Below are 18,472 nucleotides of genomic sequence, written 5' to 3'. Positions count from 1 at the left end.
TAAGGTGTAGGATTGACGTCATTTATGTGGAAATAAGAAATATTTGCATTAAAATGTGCTGTGTATCAAAAACTTGCAGTTTAATCGATAAATAACCATAAATAACATCACTGTCCTCCATGTTAAAGCCTTTAAAGAGATTATACTCTATTACTTATAGCTTGTATATTACATTTCTGTCTATAAACCTTGTCATATCTTATAAACTGGACCTTTAAGTGTGTAAAAATGTCATTTTATCTTTGTCACACAGCTGATTTTCAACTCCGCAGCAGACGATGATGCGCCAGGTGACCAGCAGTGACTTCTGCATGAGCGGCAGGCCGTCGTGCCTGGCCGAGGACGGCCACCACACCACCGCCCACTTTGACCTGTGCACCTCGCAGGGCAACAAGTTCTACCCGCCACTGCCGCCGCCGCCCACCTCCCTCCAGATGACGCTGACGCCCATGGCCCTGCCCGGACAGAGCCACAAGTCCATGGCGTGTCAGAGGCAGGACCTGCTCGGGGGCGGCGACCCGCGCGCGCCGGGCAAAATCCCCGGCGTCAAAGGCGCCGAGCAAGCCACGGACGACGCCAAGAAGAAGAACAAGGGGACGGGGAAGACGGGCCGACGCGGCAGGCCTCTGGGCACCACCAAGCTGGCCGGGTACAGGACCAGCACGGGGCGACCCCTCGGCACCACCAGAGCCGCCGGGTTCAAGACGAGTCCCGGGCGACCTCTGGGCACGACCAGAGCGGCGGGCTACAAGGTGAGTCCTGGGCGGCCGCCGGGCAGCATCAAAGGCCTCTCCCGCCTCAACAAACTGGCTTACGGTAGCACCTGCAGCGGAGCCGCTTTCCCGTACCCACTGCCACACAAAGAAATTCTCTGTGAACCTTCCTGCAAAGAGAAGACGACTAATGAGTGAAGGTGCCCCCCCCCACCCTCCACCCCCCACACCCCACCACCTCTGTTTCTGTGGAATAAGAGATGCATGAGTTTCCTGCCAGAGACTTGGGAGGGTGATCTTTTTCCAGGTGATTTTCTATGAATGGTGTCGGTGTCATCTGTGTGCCTGCCACCTGATATAATACTGTTACACTTTCAAGAGCGACTGCTGTGAAGAATTCAGCGACTCACTGCTGTGTTGTTGTCTATGAGGGCGGCGTGGGGGGGGGGGGGGGGGGTGTGTACATCATTGAGCAAGGGGGCTTTGATCTTAGTAACAAGTGTAGCGTAGACGTTCACATTTGCGTTTTTGGAGAACGTGGTTGAGGAGAACGATCGCGTAAAGTCGTGCTTTCCGTGTCACAGACTGCGCTGGAGATTGTAGGGGGAACACCTCGAGGTGGGGAGGGGGGGGGGGGTTCAAGTGCCTTGCTCAGTGGCACGTCACTCATAGATGTAAAGATAACCAGAAATGGAGACAAACCCTGCCCCAAACGTAACACTTATCAAACCTGACACTGAACCTATAAAGAATCAATAATGAGCAGAAAGTGTGTTAAAAAGTTCAAAGTCTCTCCTCACTGATGGACAAGGGGGATTTGTTCTTACAAAAACAAAAGATACACATTTTATTGTCCATCCCTGTTTGTATATTTTCAAAATCAACAAAAAAATAGACGTAAACACAGTCAAAATAAACACTTTTTTAAAACAAAGTATTGAAGGTCAACACAATCATCCTTAAATATGACTTGAAATCCTTTTTTTTTGTTGGTTATTGTGCGCTTATTATTATTATTATTATTATTATTTAATTCTATTTGTTTGAAGACGCCAAAACCATGCTACATCAGAACCACTACTCGTGCAAAACTTAATTACATTCATATAAAAGTCATTTTTTCTTTGTTGTAATGTTATTTATTCTTTGAAGATTTCTATTTATTATTATCATTATTATCATTCTTTTAAAGTACATACATTTGGCTGTTTGGGATCCTGTTGTTTCTGTGAAATGTTGATGTAACTTGAAATGATTTAAGTTCACTTTAACCCTTTTAAACCCGTCATAAAAGCGTCATCTTTACTACTGTATTATATGATTTAATTTCCCCCCCACAGAACACAGAACATTCGGGGCGTTCAGATCCAGAGGGTGAAGACATGTTGTTGACATTTGGTGCAATAATCTGTTTGTGTCTCTTGTTATTGTGGAAATCTTTGATACTATCACTTTTTATTATCGTAGTATTTTGATACCGGTGTATTTTAGGCCTTTTCTGACTGGTTCTGTTGATGTATGTGCTGTGAACGCAGGTCACTGGAATGACATCACATTTCTATCCACCTTTAACCAAAGAAATAATATTTGATTTCGACAAAAAATAAATCTCACAGAAATGAGAAATCACGTAGAAAAAGGTCGTATGATTGTTTTGGATTCATGAAAACCTGTGAAGTCATCACTGCATCAGAAGAGTTTTTCTGTGTGTAAATTGTAAACATTAACGATGTGCACCTTGTTTTTTTTAATATCCATCTGTTATTCTTCATTTAAAACATCTTATTTTATATAGTATACACATGTAGCTATCATTTTTTCTTCTGACATTCATGTTTTTCCATTAGTTTTATTATAATTAAGTATTATTATGGAGCTTAAATGGGTAAAACATGCTGGGAGGATAGATAATATAACAGTTTACGGTGGTTTAATTCGATTTAACTGCTTCACATTAGGTCCTGGTTGTGCATACAACACACTTAGAACGAATCTGCTGTGAAAATTATTTTCTTTATTTTTGTTAATTTGCTTAAAAGGATTAAAGCATAATTTCAAAATTCAACTTTTCCAACACAAAGACTCACGTCGGGGTTTAATTGTTTCATTTTTATTTCACTTTAATTGTTGTATTTCAAGTTAAATCAACAACAGTTACAGTTACACAAAGCACAGTTTTTTTATTCCTGTTTATTTTGAGTGATTGTTTTTTCTCACCATCTTCAGCATTAATTAAAAAAACATGTTCTTCTGATGTCTGTAGATGATGATTTAAAAAAGGAAAAAAAAAAAAAAAAAAGCATTACCTCACATTTTGAGTGTTTTTTGAGAAGATGTGAAAAGCTCAGTTATTCCAAATGTGTGACTGGCGAAAACCCTGTAAAGATTTGTATAATTATTATTATTATTATTATTATTATTATGTTATTCCTGCATGATTGTTGTGGAATGTTCAAATGTGTAATAATAAATCTGACAGTTAAAAACAGTGTTGAAAATGTGCAGTTACTACAATTTATATATGTTATGTATATGTTAATGTTTGTTGTTTTGTTTTCCAAAAATACTATCCAGCCATTTTTAATAGTTATGTGTTTTGTTTAAAATCGTAATATATTGTATAGTTAGTGTTTAAATATTAAATATATTTGAGTAACGTTCCTTTGAAAAAAAATCCCGGAAGTGATGTAATGTGGGATGTGTATTTTGTTCCGGACCGCCACCTGAACTCGTAACATCGGTTCCTCTTAGCCAAACATGTCCTCACATCGCACCATGTCGTGAAAGCAGTTTATATTAGTGTGTAATATATTAAAAAAAAATATGACGAGGTTTTTGAGAACGCTTTACGTGTTGTTTGTCTTACTATTTATTTTTCCTGTGTTTTCTGGTGTCTTTTCGTCAGTGACAGCACAAGGTAAGAGACGACTGCCCGTTAGCTACGCGGAGCTAGCACAACACTGCTAACTGACCAATTGTTTGTTTATGTCAACGAGCTTTTTGTCTTAATTTCATTCGTATGATTGGAATAAACGACTAAATTAGGATGTGTGTGTTTGTGTTACGAGTAATCGTTTCACGCTGTTCACCAGACTCGCCCAATATTAATGTTACACACTGTTAATGACGGTTTTAAATGCACGAATCAATGCATTGTAAAGGCGAGTGATTACACTCACAGCAACGATTACACAACTAACTTAATTTCAGCTTAAAATGTTGGTAAAGAAGAGCTATAAACCGGTGCAGGAAACTAACACAAGAACAGATATATATCATAGATCATGATAACTGAGCCCCAGCTAAAAAATAAATAGTACTCATATCTGCTCCTCCAATATAATTTGTTATTTTTGTCTCTTTTTTATATATGTAGTAATTTCTCATTTTGAACCTACTTTGTGTTGTGATGAAACATTTTCAGAGAGCGATGGATCACTGGAGCTCACGCTGCCCGAGGATGCCATTTCCGACATGGAGAACAGCCCCATGTTTGTGGAATCAGAAGACCGAGAAACTCTGCCAAAGAGACAGTATAAGACGGCCGAGATCGCCGACGCCGTGATGGGCACCGACGCCCCCATTGATCCATCTGACATCGAGTCCCTCATCCCAAAAAATGTGAAAGACTTCCAGTCGGGCTTCTCTCCACCCTGTGACGAGAACAGTGCCCAGTGCACTTCGGCTGTCGTGGCTGATCCAGACGTTCCCCTGGAAGAGTTGAGCACTGAACAGTCACAACAGGTTGGTGAAAGAGGGGAGATGAATAAGATTCCTTTCCCTGAGAATCCTCATTCTAAGTTGTAAAAATAAACTTCTCCACAATTGTTCACCTACAGGTCACTCTCGAGATGGTGCACGTTGCCCCCGAGGAGCAAAACGCCACAGAAATCACCAAGACGTACAAGGTGAATTGTGACAAGAGGACAATCACCGGACTGGACAGTTTTACTGTTCACGTCCTCAACGCTTCACAGGTATTCATGCTGCTCTGTCAGTCTCACCAGTTGAGCATTGTCATGCCATAGACGTAGATCATCTAAACTGAATTCATCCTTTTTTCACTTTCCCTGCCCGTCGTCGCTCAGGACCTGATGGAGTTCCTGAATGCCAATAGCACAGAATGCTCTGTGGTGCTGTTCTTCACCGCCTGGTGTCAGTTCTCTGCCGGCCTGGCACCTCACTTCAACGCCCTGCCCAGAGTCTTTCCCAGCATGCACTTCCTGGCACTTGATGCCTCTCAACACAGCAGGTAAGTGTAATTTCCCCAAAGTTCACTCCATCCCCATTTGAAAGTCATCTTTAAACATATAAGCAAAAGCACAACTCTCCTGCTCCATCTCCCTCCAGTCTCTCAACGAGGTTCGGGACCGTGGCGGTGCCCAACATTCTTTTATTCCAGGGAGCCAAACCCATGGCTCGCTTCAACCACACAGACAGAACGCTGGATACACTCACCTCATTCATCGCCAACCAGACAGGTACAGATGACAAAGAAACAGTGTCAAATCAATAATGAGGTATCAGCTATGCTGTGTTTCTGAAGAGACGATGTCTGTCCTAGGGTTCGAAGCCGGACCTGACAGAAATGTGACCGAGGCGGACCAACTGGGCCCCCTCCCCAGCGTCCCGGTGAGGAGCATCGACTGGCTGCTGGTCTTCTCCATCCTCTTCATCACAGGCTTCACGTTCTACGCCATTCTGCGCACAGACAGCATCCGATGGCTAATACCGGGACAGGAGCACGAGCATCAGGACTGAAAACACACACAGCAAATAGACGAGATGTAAATTATTTTACCGATGTGATAAACTGTGTAGGTTGTTATTAACATGGACGGTTGCTAATTTCCTTGTAATGTAAGTGTTCATAATTTGAGACTGAAAAAGAATTAAAAAATACAATGATTTTCAGTGTTAACACCTGAGAAATTGTAATTGTTTTTATTTTTTTATTTGTTATTATTTATTATTTATTATTTATATAGGTATGCAAAAAAGTTTTCTGGTGATCTATGTTAGGGATTAGGGCAGAGATTATTATAGATTTTTTTCTTCTATTTTTATGCAAATTCAGCATGCACTTACGCATTGATTATTTATTTAAAATTATTATTATTTAATACTGTGCACTCTTTTTTTAATGCACTTTGAGTTGCATATAGGACAGGTGTGACCGAAATAATTGTATTGCTAGTTCTTTTATTATATTTTTAATGCACTTTTGTGCCCACCTGTTGCTCACTGTCTGCATAATTGGTTTGAATGTGTTGCATAATTGGTTTGAATGTGTTTTTATGTGTAATTGAATTGTCCTGCTCTAGGTGCATAGGTCATTATGCATTAATAAGCTAATTTTAAACACCTGTCACTCCTGCAGAGTGGAAATCATTGTTTTGCACGACGACTCTGCTCCTGTATAAATGTGGTATTTTTAATCAGGCATTATTGTGAACAGCTATGGTACAAGACGAGTGTAAAGCAGCAGAGACTCGGAGAGCTGACAGTCATAGTGGAGAGAAGAATAAGTCGTCCAGCGGTAACAAATAAACAGCTGTTTATGTCTGGGTTAATGTTTCGTGTGTTAAATGTGAGGAAATGGCCCCGGGGCTACATGAGTCTGTCCCGGCTGAGCAGTCTGCTGCTGTCGCCGCACTCCAAGAGCTACTCGTCGAAGATGGTGAGAGCTAACGGTGACTGTATGATGTGCTAGCATACGATGCTAGTGGTAGTTAATAAGTATTGGTTTAATGATTAATCTAATGAATTATAGGCGGTGAAATAACAATGTGGTTAAACTATCTGACGTTGAATTTTAACGCCCTCCTTACAAAGGCTTTTACGGTAAAAACCGGTTTAAGTCGTAAGGACATTAACATCCGGTTTTCAAAATAAAATACTCCGCGCACACCTATGAATTTAGAAAATAATAAAAATCATCACCGCTATGTTTTACAAACGTTGTCATAGATGTCCTGAAGACATTTTCATTATTTTTCCCCATTCAAAAAATGTGCTAATCAAAGATAAGTGTTTTTGTTTTGAAAACCGGATCTCGATGCCCTTACGTATCAGCTTGACGCGTTTACCGTAAAAACAGTTGTAAGGAGGGCGTTAAAATTCAGCAACGCAACAACGGGGAGGCAGACCCTCACCAAACGTCATTCAAATTACTCCCAATTAAATGTCTCCCCGTGTGGCTGTGAACTATCACGCGTGTTTTGCAGAATTTAGTCACTAATATCGGTTGCATCGAAATTGTTCTTCACTTCGGTTCATATAGTTTGATGGATATAACTTTCTTTCGTTTAAAATAACCAGAAATGTATTCTATTAATGCTTAATTGGCGTGGTATTTACACATGTGCAGACCAAGTAAACATGAAGACCTAACACTTAGTATCTGTAAAGGTAAATATTAGCACATCACGTGTGTGGATCGTGCTTTCTGGTTTATAATTAAGCCAGGGTCACTCACCATAGGTAGCAGGCTGCCACCTCGTGGACACAATGCTAATAACATCCAGGAAAACTGCTGCAACTTTATCTGCAGAACATAAATAAAACAAAAACATAGATTGGATTAGATGCAGACATAGGTTCCATAATATATAAAATAAGACAATAAGAGAATTGCAACACACAACAAAAAATACCCCTATAGAATGAAATACCCCTAAATAATGAAAATGTGTAATGTCATATTTGTGTGTATAATTGTCTCCAGTCATCAGACTCCCACTGGCTCTCGCCTGCAGACCGGGACGAGCAGGTGATGGAGCTCAGGGCCTCTGGTTGGATGGAGGTGGACGACCGTGACGCCATCTTTAAAGAGCTTCACTTTAAAAACTTCAATCAGGTTTGTGTGTGTACGTGTATTTATGTTAATTATCTTTCCTGGGCTGTGTGTGTATGTTGGTATATATATTCTGGAAGCGAGCGCAGACACACACACACACACACACACACACACACACACACACACACACACACACACACACACACACACACACACACACACACACACACACACACACACACACACACACAGTTGACTTGTGCTTCTGTGTTTGTTATTCCAGACAGTCGATAGACTCTGTCATTATTCTGTAAAAGAGTTGTTGCAGCGGTGGAGGTTCTGTGCGTCTGTGATCCACTGTGGTCCTCGGGGAGCTGTTTGTGTTTGGTTGGGGGTTTGAACGCAGACCACCAGACACTTGACCGACTTGCTAAACATCGGAAACACACAAATTCATGTTGGATTGGTTGCAGGTGTAGCAGTGCACTGTTATTTTATGTGTGTGTATTTTCTTTTGTCTTACCTGAAATAGAATAGTGCAAGTTTGTTCTTAATGAGAGAAAAAAGCCTAAATTCTTACCCAGATTCCAGACCGAGTGTTACCTCATGGCACAGAATGATATAAACGACCATCACTTAAATAATTGAAAGTGTTATGATGCTGCACATGCAGCCTATAGCAGCAGTTCTTTTAAGTGCATTATTTTAAATTGTGATTTGGTTTGTTGTGAATCACAGTCACGGCGTCCTTCATGGGAGCTGATACTACTCGTGATCTTTCTGGGGGGTAAAAGAGAAGCTTAAATAAATGTGTTTTCTTGGCCAGTGCACCGGTGCCTCAGTACTGTAAACTACAGCAACTCCAAGGCCTCTTAGCGGACTTCCTCTAATCCTGTCATTAGCTGTTTTAGCCCCTAAAACAGTCTGTTTTTACACTTCCCGTGCGTTTGAAGTCGGGAGAGCGAACGCTGACCTCCAGCCTCCGCCCCCCCCCTCCGCCTCCATCTGCTCGTCACAGCTCCAAAGACTCTCGTCTTACCCCGACACGTCAGGCTGCATTACGCTGACACACGGCAGGCGGCCAGTTGGCAGCAATTGGGGTTTTCGATCAGAGTGATTTCTTTAACAAACAATCAAATTGGTTAAAACTTTTCATCTGGTTCGCAAACCACTAACAACCCCATCATTCCTTGTGCTGGATGTGCCTCGCTCTCTCGTTGCCACCCTCCTCTGGGTCTCATTCCCATGCTTTGCCCCATGTTACTGAGCTCATGCTGTTTTAATCTGACATGTTGGCAGCTCTCTGAGTCTGTCTCGCTGTCCTTCTTCTCCACTCTCTTTTATGCTCTCTCTCTCTCCAGCCAACCCTCCCTGACTCTCTGATGTCCTTTCTTTCGGGTTTCTGCTCTTAAAGCTCGCCCTCTCTTACCAGAGAGGGGGAGTGAAGGTGAGGAGCGACATGCTGGCTGATTTCCATTCGCCACTTATCGACAAATGATGGGCTTGAGGAAATCAGATCCCTGAGAGGTTATAATCCAGTTGTGTGAGCTGAGACGCAGCGTCTCCTGTGCTCTCTAGGGGGCGACACAGAGCGGGCGATGACTCCTGTAAATCCCCCAGTGACAGGCTTGTGAAGTGGAGCTGAACACATCACTCTGCAGTGAAATGAAGTTAAAAAAGAGTCAAAGGGAAAAGTCTCCCCGATTTGATTACGAGTGGAAAGTGTTATGATGACGTCGATCTGCGGCTCTTCTGTGTGTGTTAGTGGTGATGTTATTTTCCTTGTCAAGTGAGGGATATTTAATCAGGTTTGAGAGGTGAAATCCACTTTCAGGAGTCTCATTGGTCGGTGATAATCCTGTCAATTATTCATGGAAATACATATATGTGTGTGTGTGTGTGTGTGTGTGTGTGTGTGTGTGTGTGTTTAATGCTGTAAATTTTGGTTTGGAATTGCCTGCAATATCAGTTGCAGACACTGATATTGTTTACGCGCCGCGTCGTACGTCACGAGTGTTTACGCAGATGATGGTCTGCTTTACATTTCTGCACAGCGAGTGGAAACATCCCAGTGAAACGGGGCTGCATGCAGAAGTCTGCAGAGGAGGAAGAGGAGAGAGGTGCGCTGTGCATGCTCAGCTGTTGTGTGATGTTAGCTGATGTTGACAACGATGACATTCCTGCTTTCCCCACAACGCTCACAAAGCTGCGTATACTGCGGGGGAAAAAAATGGCGTGTTTGTTGTTTTGGAGTCGCGAACACACCACTCCCTAACTCTGGGGCAGGAACATGGAGCCTGGTCAATGTCAGGGTTTTGTCTATTTCATATTCAGAGAGGGGGGGGGGGGGGTGATGAGGATGAGGAGTTTCTCCATGAGAAAATCATTCATCAATATAAACAATATTTTTATTCTCCAAATACTTGTACAAGTTTTTTCAGCTGTGAGACGATTTTAGTTTAAACATAAACGCAAATAGATGCACATTATTTGTCTTTAAGACAGATTTATAATGCAGTTAAGACATTTTATACACAGCTACATATCCAAGTGGATAGATATGAACAATTAAACTGAAAAAAATTGCCATTATTTATTTAAAATGGACTAATTGGACTTAATTATTAGACAAAAACAACTCTTTTTAACCTATATCCTTGAACTAAATAGTGGTATGTTCATGTAAGCAACAGATTAATGATTTAATTTCCATTTGGAACGTGTCATCTGAGTTCAAACTACATATTAAATGTATATATATACACAAATATTATTATATTTTATATATTCAGTGATATCTAGAGGCCATGTAATGCATTGATGTTCCTTGAATCTTTGAAATAAGATGAAAAAACATACATTATATATGTTTATAATGAACCTCCGAACAGTTAAAGGCCCATAAGTTCAGCTGCTAAATGTCACTGACTGACCTCACAGCTGCTTTTCAGCGATTGGTCTGATCTCAGTTCAGTGTCGAACACAGACGTGCAAGTGAACTTGCGATCACACTGGGATTTTATATCGTCCTGTTGGTGCAAAACAAAAAAACAAAACATATGAGACAAACGGCACCAAAGCTGCTTCACCACAGACAATAACCACATTAAAGGCAGCGGGGGAAAAAGAGCGTCCACGCCCACAGAGCTTCTGGACTGGAGCTCCAGTTTTGTGACTGAAGAGGAAGGCTGTGATTCTGTCTTCTTAGACCTTTATTTTGTGTCTCCAAACCTCTGTTTGTCATCACGGGCCTTTGCTCTGTTTGCTCTGCCTGTGTCGAATCTGTTGTTTTACAAGTAAAAAGTGATCGTCTGCGTAAAACCAAACTCTCACCAAACCGTTTAACCGCGATAATACGCACGATTTTCTTCGTCATTACACACTGAGAACTTCAAGGTCAAGGTCTAAGTAGAAACCCATGTGCTGCCTTTGTATGTTTAAATCAAGTTAATAGCCACAATAAAAAAGGTAAGCATGGTAAATAACCAGCTGTATCATTAAATTATGACTGGGATTCAAGATTCAAGATGTTTATTTATTATCACGTGTTCAGTTAAACTAAGGTAAACACTTTGACTAGAGTCAAGTATAGAAATAAAAAAATAACAGATCCATATTAATGCAGAGTGGACAATATTGCACGATTTGATTCTCTGGATGTTGCTCAGTGTTTCCTGGGTGTGGTCAAAGAGCAGCTAATCCTAACTTCCCCAATTCTGATTTTATTTGAATAATCTATAAATAAAACCTCTCCCCATGTCCCTTTCCCAGAGTTTTCTGTGATCACCTTCGTCTACAAAGGGTGAACCCTTTTCCTGGGAACTGGGAGGCGTCCTGGAGAAAATGGCTGCAGGGGAAGCAGCGAGGTGTGGTGCCCCAAGAGGATGTGGTTAGATAATCCGGGGCTATCGGTGCTTGGGTAAACTAAGATGGCTCTGATGTGACGAGCCCACTGTCTTTTTAAGCCCCTGCAGTTCATGGAGGAGGGGGAGAAGGGGGGTGGCTGTGTGTGTGCATATGTTATAGACTATATATATATATAGAGTATCAGATTGAAGCTCTTCTCAACTTAATGATGTTCATTTGAGGAGATTAATAATCCCACTCATGTTACACGTGATGCCAGAGCTTTACGACGACATGAAAGCGCCTCAGAACTTGGCAGCTTTTTGGCTGCGCGCGGTAATTATTCCATATTTCACTTGAAGTTGCATGTCAACTTTGCGGGAAGCTAAATGAGACATAAGAGGTGTGGTCATCATCATCATCATCATCACCATCACTGCAGAGGAGTGAAGGTTTGGCTGACGCTGACACGGGTGATGATGGGCTTGCAGGGTAATCATCGGGTAGTCACGGCGGTGTCTGATGGACGAGCTGGATTTGAATATATATAAATATATATATATATGTGTGTATTTGTACATGCAGCAGTGTGTCTGTGTGTCTCCGTGTAGTATCGTCGGCGCAATCTGCATGCACTTAGTCCTGGCAAGGCAGAGCAGGCGCGTCTAAGCCCCTGGACCGCGCCGCAGTGGAAAACCCGATCTGTAAATAACAGACACATGTGTTTTGAAAAAGCCCCACTCTCCTTTTATTCCAGCCCCACGGCCCGCAACGAGAGAGCGAAAAAACGCCGACGTCAAATTGTCTCGTCCAGTGTTGTATGACAATCACGGGGCCGTAATAGCGGCGAAAATGACTCCTCCAAAGTGGGGGGCGCGGTGCAGCGGGGGTCTGAGCGTGGGTGTTTCTGATTATTTGAGATGGGGGGGGCCATCTGCGTAATGTCACGTCAAATTATTTGACTCCTGACAGCTACGGCTCTTTGTTGAGCCAGTTGGAAACAGGAAGGACGGCGAGAGTGACTTGAGAAGTGTGGCCAAACACGGTAAACAAAGCCTTCGGAGACCTTTGAGAGTCCTTGACCTCTGTTGACATCAAACCTGAGCGTTGGCTTTTATTTGCCCTTGTTGGAGATGACCCACAGGTGACAGACAGACGTGAAGCACCAGCACTACCACACTATTGTCTGCTGCTGCTCTGCTTACTCGGCCCCTCAGGGACTTGCACCTTTTTTCAGGAGATCACTTTTCCTTTTTATACGTTTTCTTATTGAGACACGAGGAGCAGTTTCTCACGTTTCATGTATAGAACTATAGAGCTATAACTTCAAGGAGGACATTTTGTTCTGTTGTTCCTATAAATGAATCTCAGGTCACGTAAAGTACCGCACTTTGAAGTTACTCTTTGAGTGAGCAGAGAAAATCTACTTCTTGAATTAAAATTGAAGTGAAGAGAGCAATTATGTCGGCTGAAAGGCCGCCGCTCGTCTGCCAAGCGTTTGGAAACGTGTTGGAAATGCATCGTGCAGATGTGCGACTGCAGATGTTTGCAGTTAACGGAGCGGCCGTAATACCAGGGAATCTACAACTGTGTTGCTTTAGAGTGGTGTGTGTGTGTGTGTGTGTGTGTGTGTGTGTGTGTGTGACCCAGTTGGCAGATAATGTCCTCCTTTCTGTTTTATACAGAGAAGGACGTGCGATATAACAATGGCACATCTTCACTTTCTGTGTATATATTGTCATTTATTTGGCTTTCTGTGTGATGTATAGTATTTGTATGGACGATAATACAATCCCTTTTCTTTCTTTTTTAAGTTAAGACGCAGATCTCAAACTTGGCACGGCACGGCACAAGCCGAACAAAGCAGAACTGTAGAAGAGTTAAAAAGACCTTACAATCCTAAAAAACGTGGGTTAATCTCCAAAAATGACCATAAAAAGTCTTAAATCTCAATATTTAACACAAGAGTCTGGTGTAACCGGTCATGGAGGACATCCTGAACAAATATGTTTGAATTAACTAATTCAAATGATTCATTTACACTGAAAACAACTGCTTTACAAGCTAATAATCTCTTGTTTATGTCTGTTTGTCGCATGACTTGGAAAACCAACGTAAACTGTGCCGTGCCGTGCCGTGCCGAGGAGAGACAAGCTGGGAGCATAGGTGGATAAAAGGAGCTGTTTAATGTTTAGAAACGCATTAAAAGTAAAAAAAAGTAAAGTCTCAATGTAAATGTCACATTATTATGTTCTAAAATGAAACATAGGGACAAACTAATGCTGGATTTCCGAGGCAGGATCGCGTACGCGGAGAGTTTCTGCAGGAAGTTTTTGAAACGGGACAAACGCGCGAGAGCCATTAAGTGTTCACACTGAATCCTTTTAGCTGTCACTCAAAGTTCCTCCTGAGCAGATTAGAGAGGCGGAGAGAGACGGAGAGACATGTTTGGACAACACCTGACATGACGGCCTTTTCTTAACCGTCCCCATTAGAGCCAATGAGGAGTGAGAAAACGCAGACGGCCTTCGTCTCCAAATTGGTGCCAGCGAGGTCAAGTTGCAGGAATATGCCAATTACTTAAATTGATCAGGAGACGTCTTTTTTTTTCTTTTTTTCTCTTTCCTTGATAACCAATTTGATCGAGCTGCCGATCGTGTTACGCTGAAACAGGACGTCCAACCAAATTGGTCACAATGCGCTGAAAAAAAAGAGGCTAAATGCAATTTCCTCTGCGGGAGTAATTGTGCTTTGTCGTGTCAGGTGGTGGCTGAGGCTGAGGCTGTGGCCGCCGCCGTGTAAACAATGGACTTTCAGTTGATTTAATTAGACAGGGAGGAAGTATTTAGGGGCTTAATTGAGATTGCAGTGGGAAATTGCTCTGAAATAGGTCGAGCTGATTTTTCTTTTTTCTCTTTTTTTCTCTTTCTCTCGCAAAGCGTGGACCATGTCCAGGGATTTGACTCTGCTCTTTGTAGATAATTAGAATAACCATAATCACCCTGTGTGTGATTGTTGAGGGGCCACATGCCATATACCATACTTACAATATGAAGTGTGTATGTTTCTGACCGTGTGTGTGTGTGTGCACATGTGCAGTTTCGTCTGTGCCTCAGGTGGCAGCATTGCTCCTCTTCTAGAGTGTGTGTGTGTGTGTGTGTGTGTGTGTGTGTCGGTCTATTTCTGTCCCTCTGCTTGTTTAAATACAAGTGAATCCACTTTTGTATAATAAGAAAACATTAATTCAGCTATTTCAGACATTTCTTTCTTCTCTTTCAAATTAGAGCTGCAACTAATGATTAATTTATCTATTAATCGTTTGGTAAAATGTCAGAAGACATTAAAAAACGTGTTTGTTAATCCTGGAAATGATTTCTTTGTTTAAGGGAGCAAAGAAATTAAGAAAATAATCAAATTTAAGAAGCTGAAACGATCAAAGAGCTTGTTTTTAATCATGAAAAAAAGTCAAATATCAAAATTTTTGACGATTAATTTAGTAATCAATTAATAATCGAGTAAGTTAATAGTTGTTTTTTGTCTATTTTAACAATCATAAATTATTAATTTTACTCAATTAAAATACAGGAAATCAGTTGCAATCCACTTCTGTAAGTATGTAAATATAATTTTAAAGTCAGTCTAACATGAATTTTTCATGAGCCAAAAAGACAGTTATGCTATATTTACATTTATGATTTAATGATATTTTTGCTTCACTGTAAAAGGTTTTGATTCACACATAGTTCTAATAATAAGTCATGTTTCCACTTCACTTCCCTCTACGTCATTAATATTACTAAAGTTGTGGTTTACAGGTTTTGACCTTAGGTCATTATTATTATTAATAACAACTGATTGTTTCTTTCTACGCAGGCGTTTGGCTTCATGTCTCGAGTGGCCCTGCAGGCAGAGAAGATGAACCATCACCCTGAATGGTTCAACGTTTATAACAAGGTAATAACTTCATCTTTTGTATGACGTCGATACACACTGGTTTGAGAATGCGTAAAAACAACAGGAACTGACCGACAGAGATCAGTCAGATGTTTTATTTCTCTCCACTTGGCGTCTGAAACACACTTCATTTGTCAGCGTTACCAAAAAATGCAGTAGCTTCACGCTGTAATCCCATGGTTTTTCTTGTGTAAAGCCCTGCAGATATGATTGCCTCCTCCTCCTCACACTCTCTCTCTCACACACAGTAATAAAGTAATGGTTGATATGACAAAGCCAGTCTCGTGGAAACCTCTCAGCGTTACCGTGAGTGTGCGGTGGAGCAGGCCGCTCTGACAGGAATGCTGCTCCTAATCCACTCTTTATTAAAGTGGCTGCACAGAACAGTGCCACAGGTTTCTCTTCACAGGGCCCCACAGCACTTTTCCACCAGACACTTACACAGAAATCCCACAATGACTGAGCTGCAGCCTTGACTCAATAGATGCTGTGTCTCTGTGTGCTGAGCTACAGCTAATATTCTATTCATAGTTTATTCAATATTCACTTTTTTTCATAGTTTGTGCATTGGCTGAATCAAACTGGAGCAGTTTGAGGTCCATGCATAAAGATTGTGCACATTATTATATACAGGACATGTGATTAAGTCACATAAATCAGCTTTTTCTGTGCCGTTTTGATGCTCGGTTTGGGTTCTGCAACCTTTTTGTCCCCCTCTCCACCTAAATAAAATGAACATAGAGCCAAAGAATGAAGATAAAGGTTTTTATACAGATATACTATATATATTTATATGTAAAAGAGAGCAATACTGTGTCACATGTATGATGTTTTATTGCTGTTTATACAGCAATAAAATATACAAATAAACACACAGAATCATGTAGAGCTAGTCCTTCCATGGTTAAATTAACCCAATTTCTAATAAATTAAGCAATATTTGGATTGTATGGAGTTCATTTATGAGAAAAAGTACTTCCTCATGTACATAGTACTTCATTTAAGTGTCAGGAGTGGCTTCACGTACATTAAACACAAGCTTCTTAATATAGTAATATTGCATTTGATGTACACGGTGGATGTGACGCTGAAAATACACAAAAAAACACTTACGATACGATACGATGCTATATACTTTATTGTCCCGTTCAGGGAAATTTGTCTTGGATTCAACAGCTGCGCCATAAATGCCTTGACGGCCACAATGAAAACAAACAAGACATCATAGGCCATACCATCACTGACAAATACATAACAGTATTGCACATATCCCATAAAATAACACATACATACACTATACATAAGTAATACATGCTAAAAGATAACCATTATAAATAATAAAAAACACTCTAAATGGTTAATGTATTGTCTTTATCTATAAATAAGACCACGTCTGCATGCCTGAGTGCAGTGAATTATTGATATTTGTGTTAACAAGTGGCTAAAACGTGTACATAATAATATACAGTGTATATTTATGCAGAGTTGTTAGGTTGAAACACTTTGAACCTAAAAAACCTAGATTTATAGGAAAAAGTTAGATAATTTTTGTGGTTTTTGTAAAACTGAGATTTATTTACTCAATTTACTGACTCTTATTATTGTCCTCACAGGTTCAGGTAACACTGACGACACATGACTGCGGTGGTCTGTCGAAGCGCGACGTCAGGATGGCCAAGTTTATCGACAAAATCTCCCTCTCGATGTAATTATATTCCCTCTTTAATATGATTCTTTTTTTTTCCAATTAAAGCTGTAAATCTCTCTTTGTTTACGGTGTATGTTATGGTTGTTTTTACAAACCCCCGTGTACGATAACGCAGCCCAGGAATAAATTGCTGTTTTAAGGCTTTGTAGAGAGAGAACTCTGAGTTCCATCAGTGGCTTCTCTGGCAGATTAGGCGTGATTGTGTGTGTCACTGTGTGGTTTTTCTTGTTTTCACTGCAGTGTTTGTTTTCACACGTGGGATTAGAACGGAGCGTAATTTGCTGGGATTCTTCTTCCTCTCTCGGTCCGGTCCTGCAGCAGACGCCACATGTTCTGCTTTTCTGGCCTCACTGAGTGAAGCCGAATGAGGAAGGAGGTCAAAGTCGGTAGGAAGGGAAGGGAAGGAAGGGAAGGGGGGAGGATTTATTTAGATTTACGGTTTTGGTTTTTGAGGACGAGTCAAACACGAGTGCTGGGTTTTTTACTGACTGAATCTGTGTCAGGACGAGACCATTAAAAAGAACGAGCTGCATTCAAGTGCTGCCGGTTTAACTCTGGTCCTCGATGAAGGAAATGCTGCCGTGTGATTCACACAGATGGAATAACTGCCTCACGGTCACTTTTCTATTTCCAGTGTTTGAAATGTTGTGACGCGACAACGCGGCGATGCTGCGGGAGGTGACGTCCTGGAACGTGTGGTGTGAAGAGTCAGAGGTGAGCTGAGGTGACTCATCATCACACCGCATCACCACTTTAGGCTCAAATGTTGACCGTAACAACGCGGCGAGATCAATTTGACAGTTTTCATAAATCGCACTTCTGTTCAAACTCATGAAACCCGGCACCGCTGAGGTTCAGACGGTTGTTTCTCCTCGTTACGCTGAAGGACGTCCAAGCCCGCACGCTCTTCATGTCGGTCACGTTAAATCACATCACATGGACGGACGAAATGGGATCTTCTGTGTATCTCATCACAGCATTATCATCATCATCATCGTGTTCTGACCAAAATCACACAGCAGCAGCAGCTGCTGTTGTATCTGATGTGTGTGAAATAACTCTCCACATGCTCCTCTATAGGACACATTATGACTGTGTTTCCCACGTCACATGACCTTTACCTGCAGCTGCTTTGAGTGTGGGATGTTCTAAGGTTCTCGGGAACCTTGTCGGTGTTTAAAAACAGGACCTTTTTGGAGTAAAATTGGGAAAAAAATGGACCATAAACAAACGACCCACCCCCAAAACAATTAAAAATGCAGACAAAATGGTAAATATACTTGGTTAAAGCGACATATGTCTATTGAATCCATGCCTTTACATACATTTGTGGGTTTATAAAGATATTAATGGTAAGGAAAGACAAAAAAAAACCATATATAATTCAAAATATGTCATTTTGCATCAATAACAGCCGTTTATACACCAAAAATACAGGAACCAATCAATGTT

At 41.3% G+C, this 18,472-nt stretch overlaps 3 protein-coding genes across 3 annotated transcripts; all 3 read left to right on the top strand.

The window, feature by feature from the left end:
- Positions 1 to 278: 278 nt before the first annotated feature.
- cUnh5orf24 (chromosome Un C5orf24 homolog) lies at positions 279 to 911 on the top strand (the record flags this gene model as incomplete). Its single annotated transcript, XM_083903802.1, has 1 exon — positions 279 to 911. The coding sequence occupies one exon, from the start codon at positions 279 to 281 to the stop codon at positions 909 to 911; it is 633 nt and encodes a 210-aa protein (XP_083759928.1).
- A 2,548-nt stretch (positions 912 to 3,459) lies between these two features.
- On the top strand, positions 3,460 to 5,595 carry txndc15 (thioredoxin domain containing 15). The gene is made up of 6 exons (XM_083904760.1): positions 3,460 to 3,630; positions 4,138 to 4,457; positions 4,553 to 4,690; positions 4,802 to 4,965; positions 5,064 to 5,194; positions 5,278 to 5,595. The coding sequence occupies exons 1-6, from the start codon at positions 3,537 to 3,539 to the stop codon at positions 5,472 to 5,474; spliced, it is 1,044 nt and encodes a 347-aa protein (XP_083760886.1). The 5' UTR covers positions 3,460 to 3,536; the 3' UTR covers positions 5,475 to 5,595.
- A 611-nt stretch (positions 5,596 to 6,206) lies between these two features.
- On the top strand, positions 6,207 to 17,064 carry LOC310944819 (pterin-4-alpha-carbinolamine dehydratase 2). The gene is made up of 4 exons (XM_083910656.1): positions 6,207 to 6,393; positions 7,441 to 7,572; positions 15,232 to 15,312; positions 16,926 to 17,064. The coding sequence occupies exons 1-4, from the start codon at positions 6,274 to 6,276 to the stop codon at positions 17,019 to 17,021; spliced, it is 429 nt and encodes a 142-aa protein (XP_083766782.1). The 5' UTR covers positions 6,207 to 6,273; the 3' UTR covers positions 17,022 to 17,064.
- The last annotated feature ends 1,408 nt before the right edge of the window (positions 17,065 to 18,472 follow it).

This window comes from Microchirus variegatus (assembly GCF_963457635.1).
Source record: "Microchirus variegatus genome assembly, chromosome: 2".
Taxonomy (NCBI): Eukaryota; Metazoa; Chordata; class Actinopteri; order Pleuronectiformes; family Soleidae; genus Microchirus; species Microchirus variegatus.
The sequence above is the reverse complement of the archived record's forward strand: the minus strand, read 5'-3'. Positions and strand labels throughout refer to the sequence as shown.

Bases quoted from the DNA above. Each gene is read 5' to 3' on its own strand.
- txndc15 (XM_083904760.1), top strand. From the start codon at position 3,537: ATGACGAGGTTTTTGAGAACGCTTTACGTGTTGTTTGTCTTACTATTT. The intron at 3,631-4,137 runs GTAAGAGACGAC...AAACATTTTCAG, and splicing joins TTCGTCAGTGACAGCACAAG to AGAGCGATGGATCACTGGAG. The intron at 4,691-4,801 runs GTATTCATGCTG...GTCGTCGCTCAG, and splicing joins ACGTCCTCAACGCTTCACAG to GACCTGATGGAGTTCCTGAA.
- LOC310944819 (XM_083910656.1), top strand. From the start codon at position 6,274: ATGTCTGGGTTAATGTTTCGTGTGTTAAATGTGAGGAAATGGCCCCGG. The intron at 6,394-7,440 runs GTGAGAGCTAAC...AATTGTCTCCAG, and splicing joins AGAGCTACTCGTCGAAGATG to TCATCAGACTCCCACTGGCT. The intron at 15,313-16,925 runs GTAATAACTTCA...TTGTCCTCACAG, and splicing joins GGTTCAACGTTTATAACAAG to GTTCAGGTAACACTGACGAC.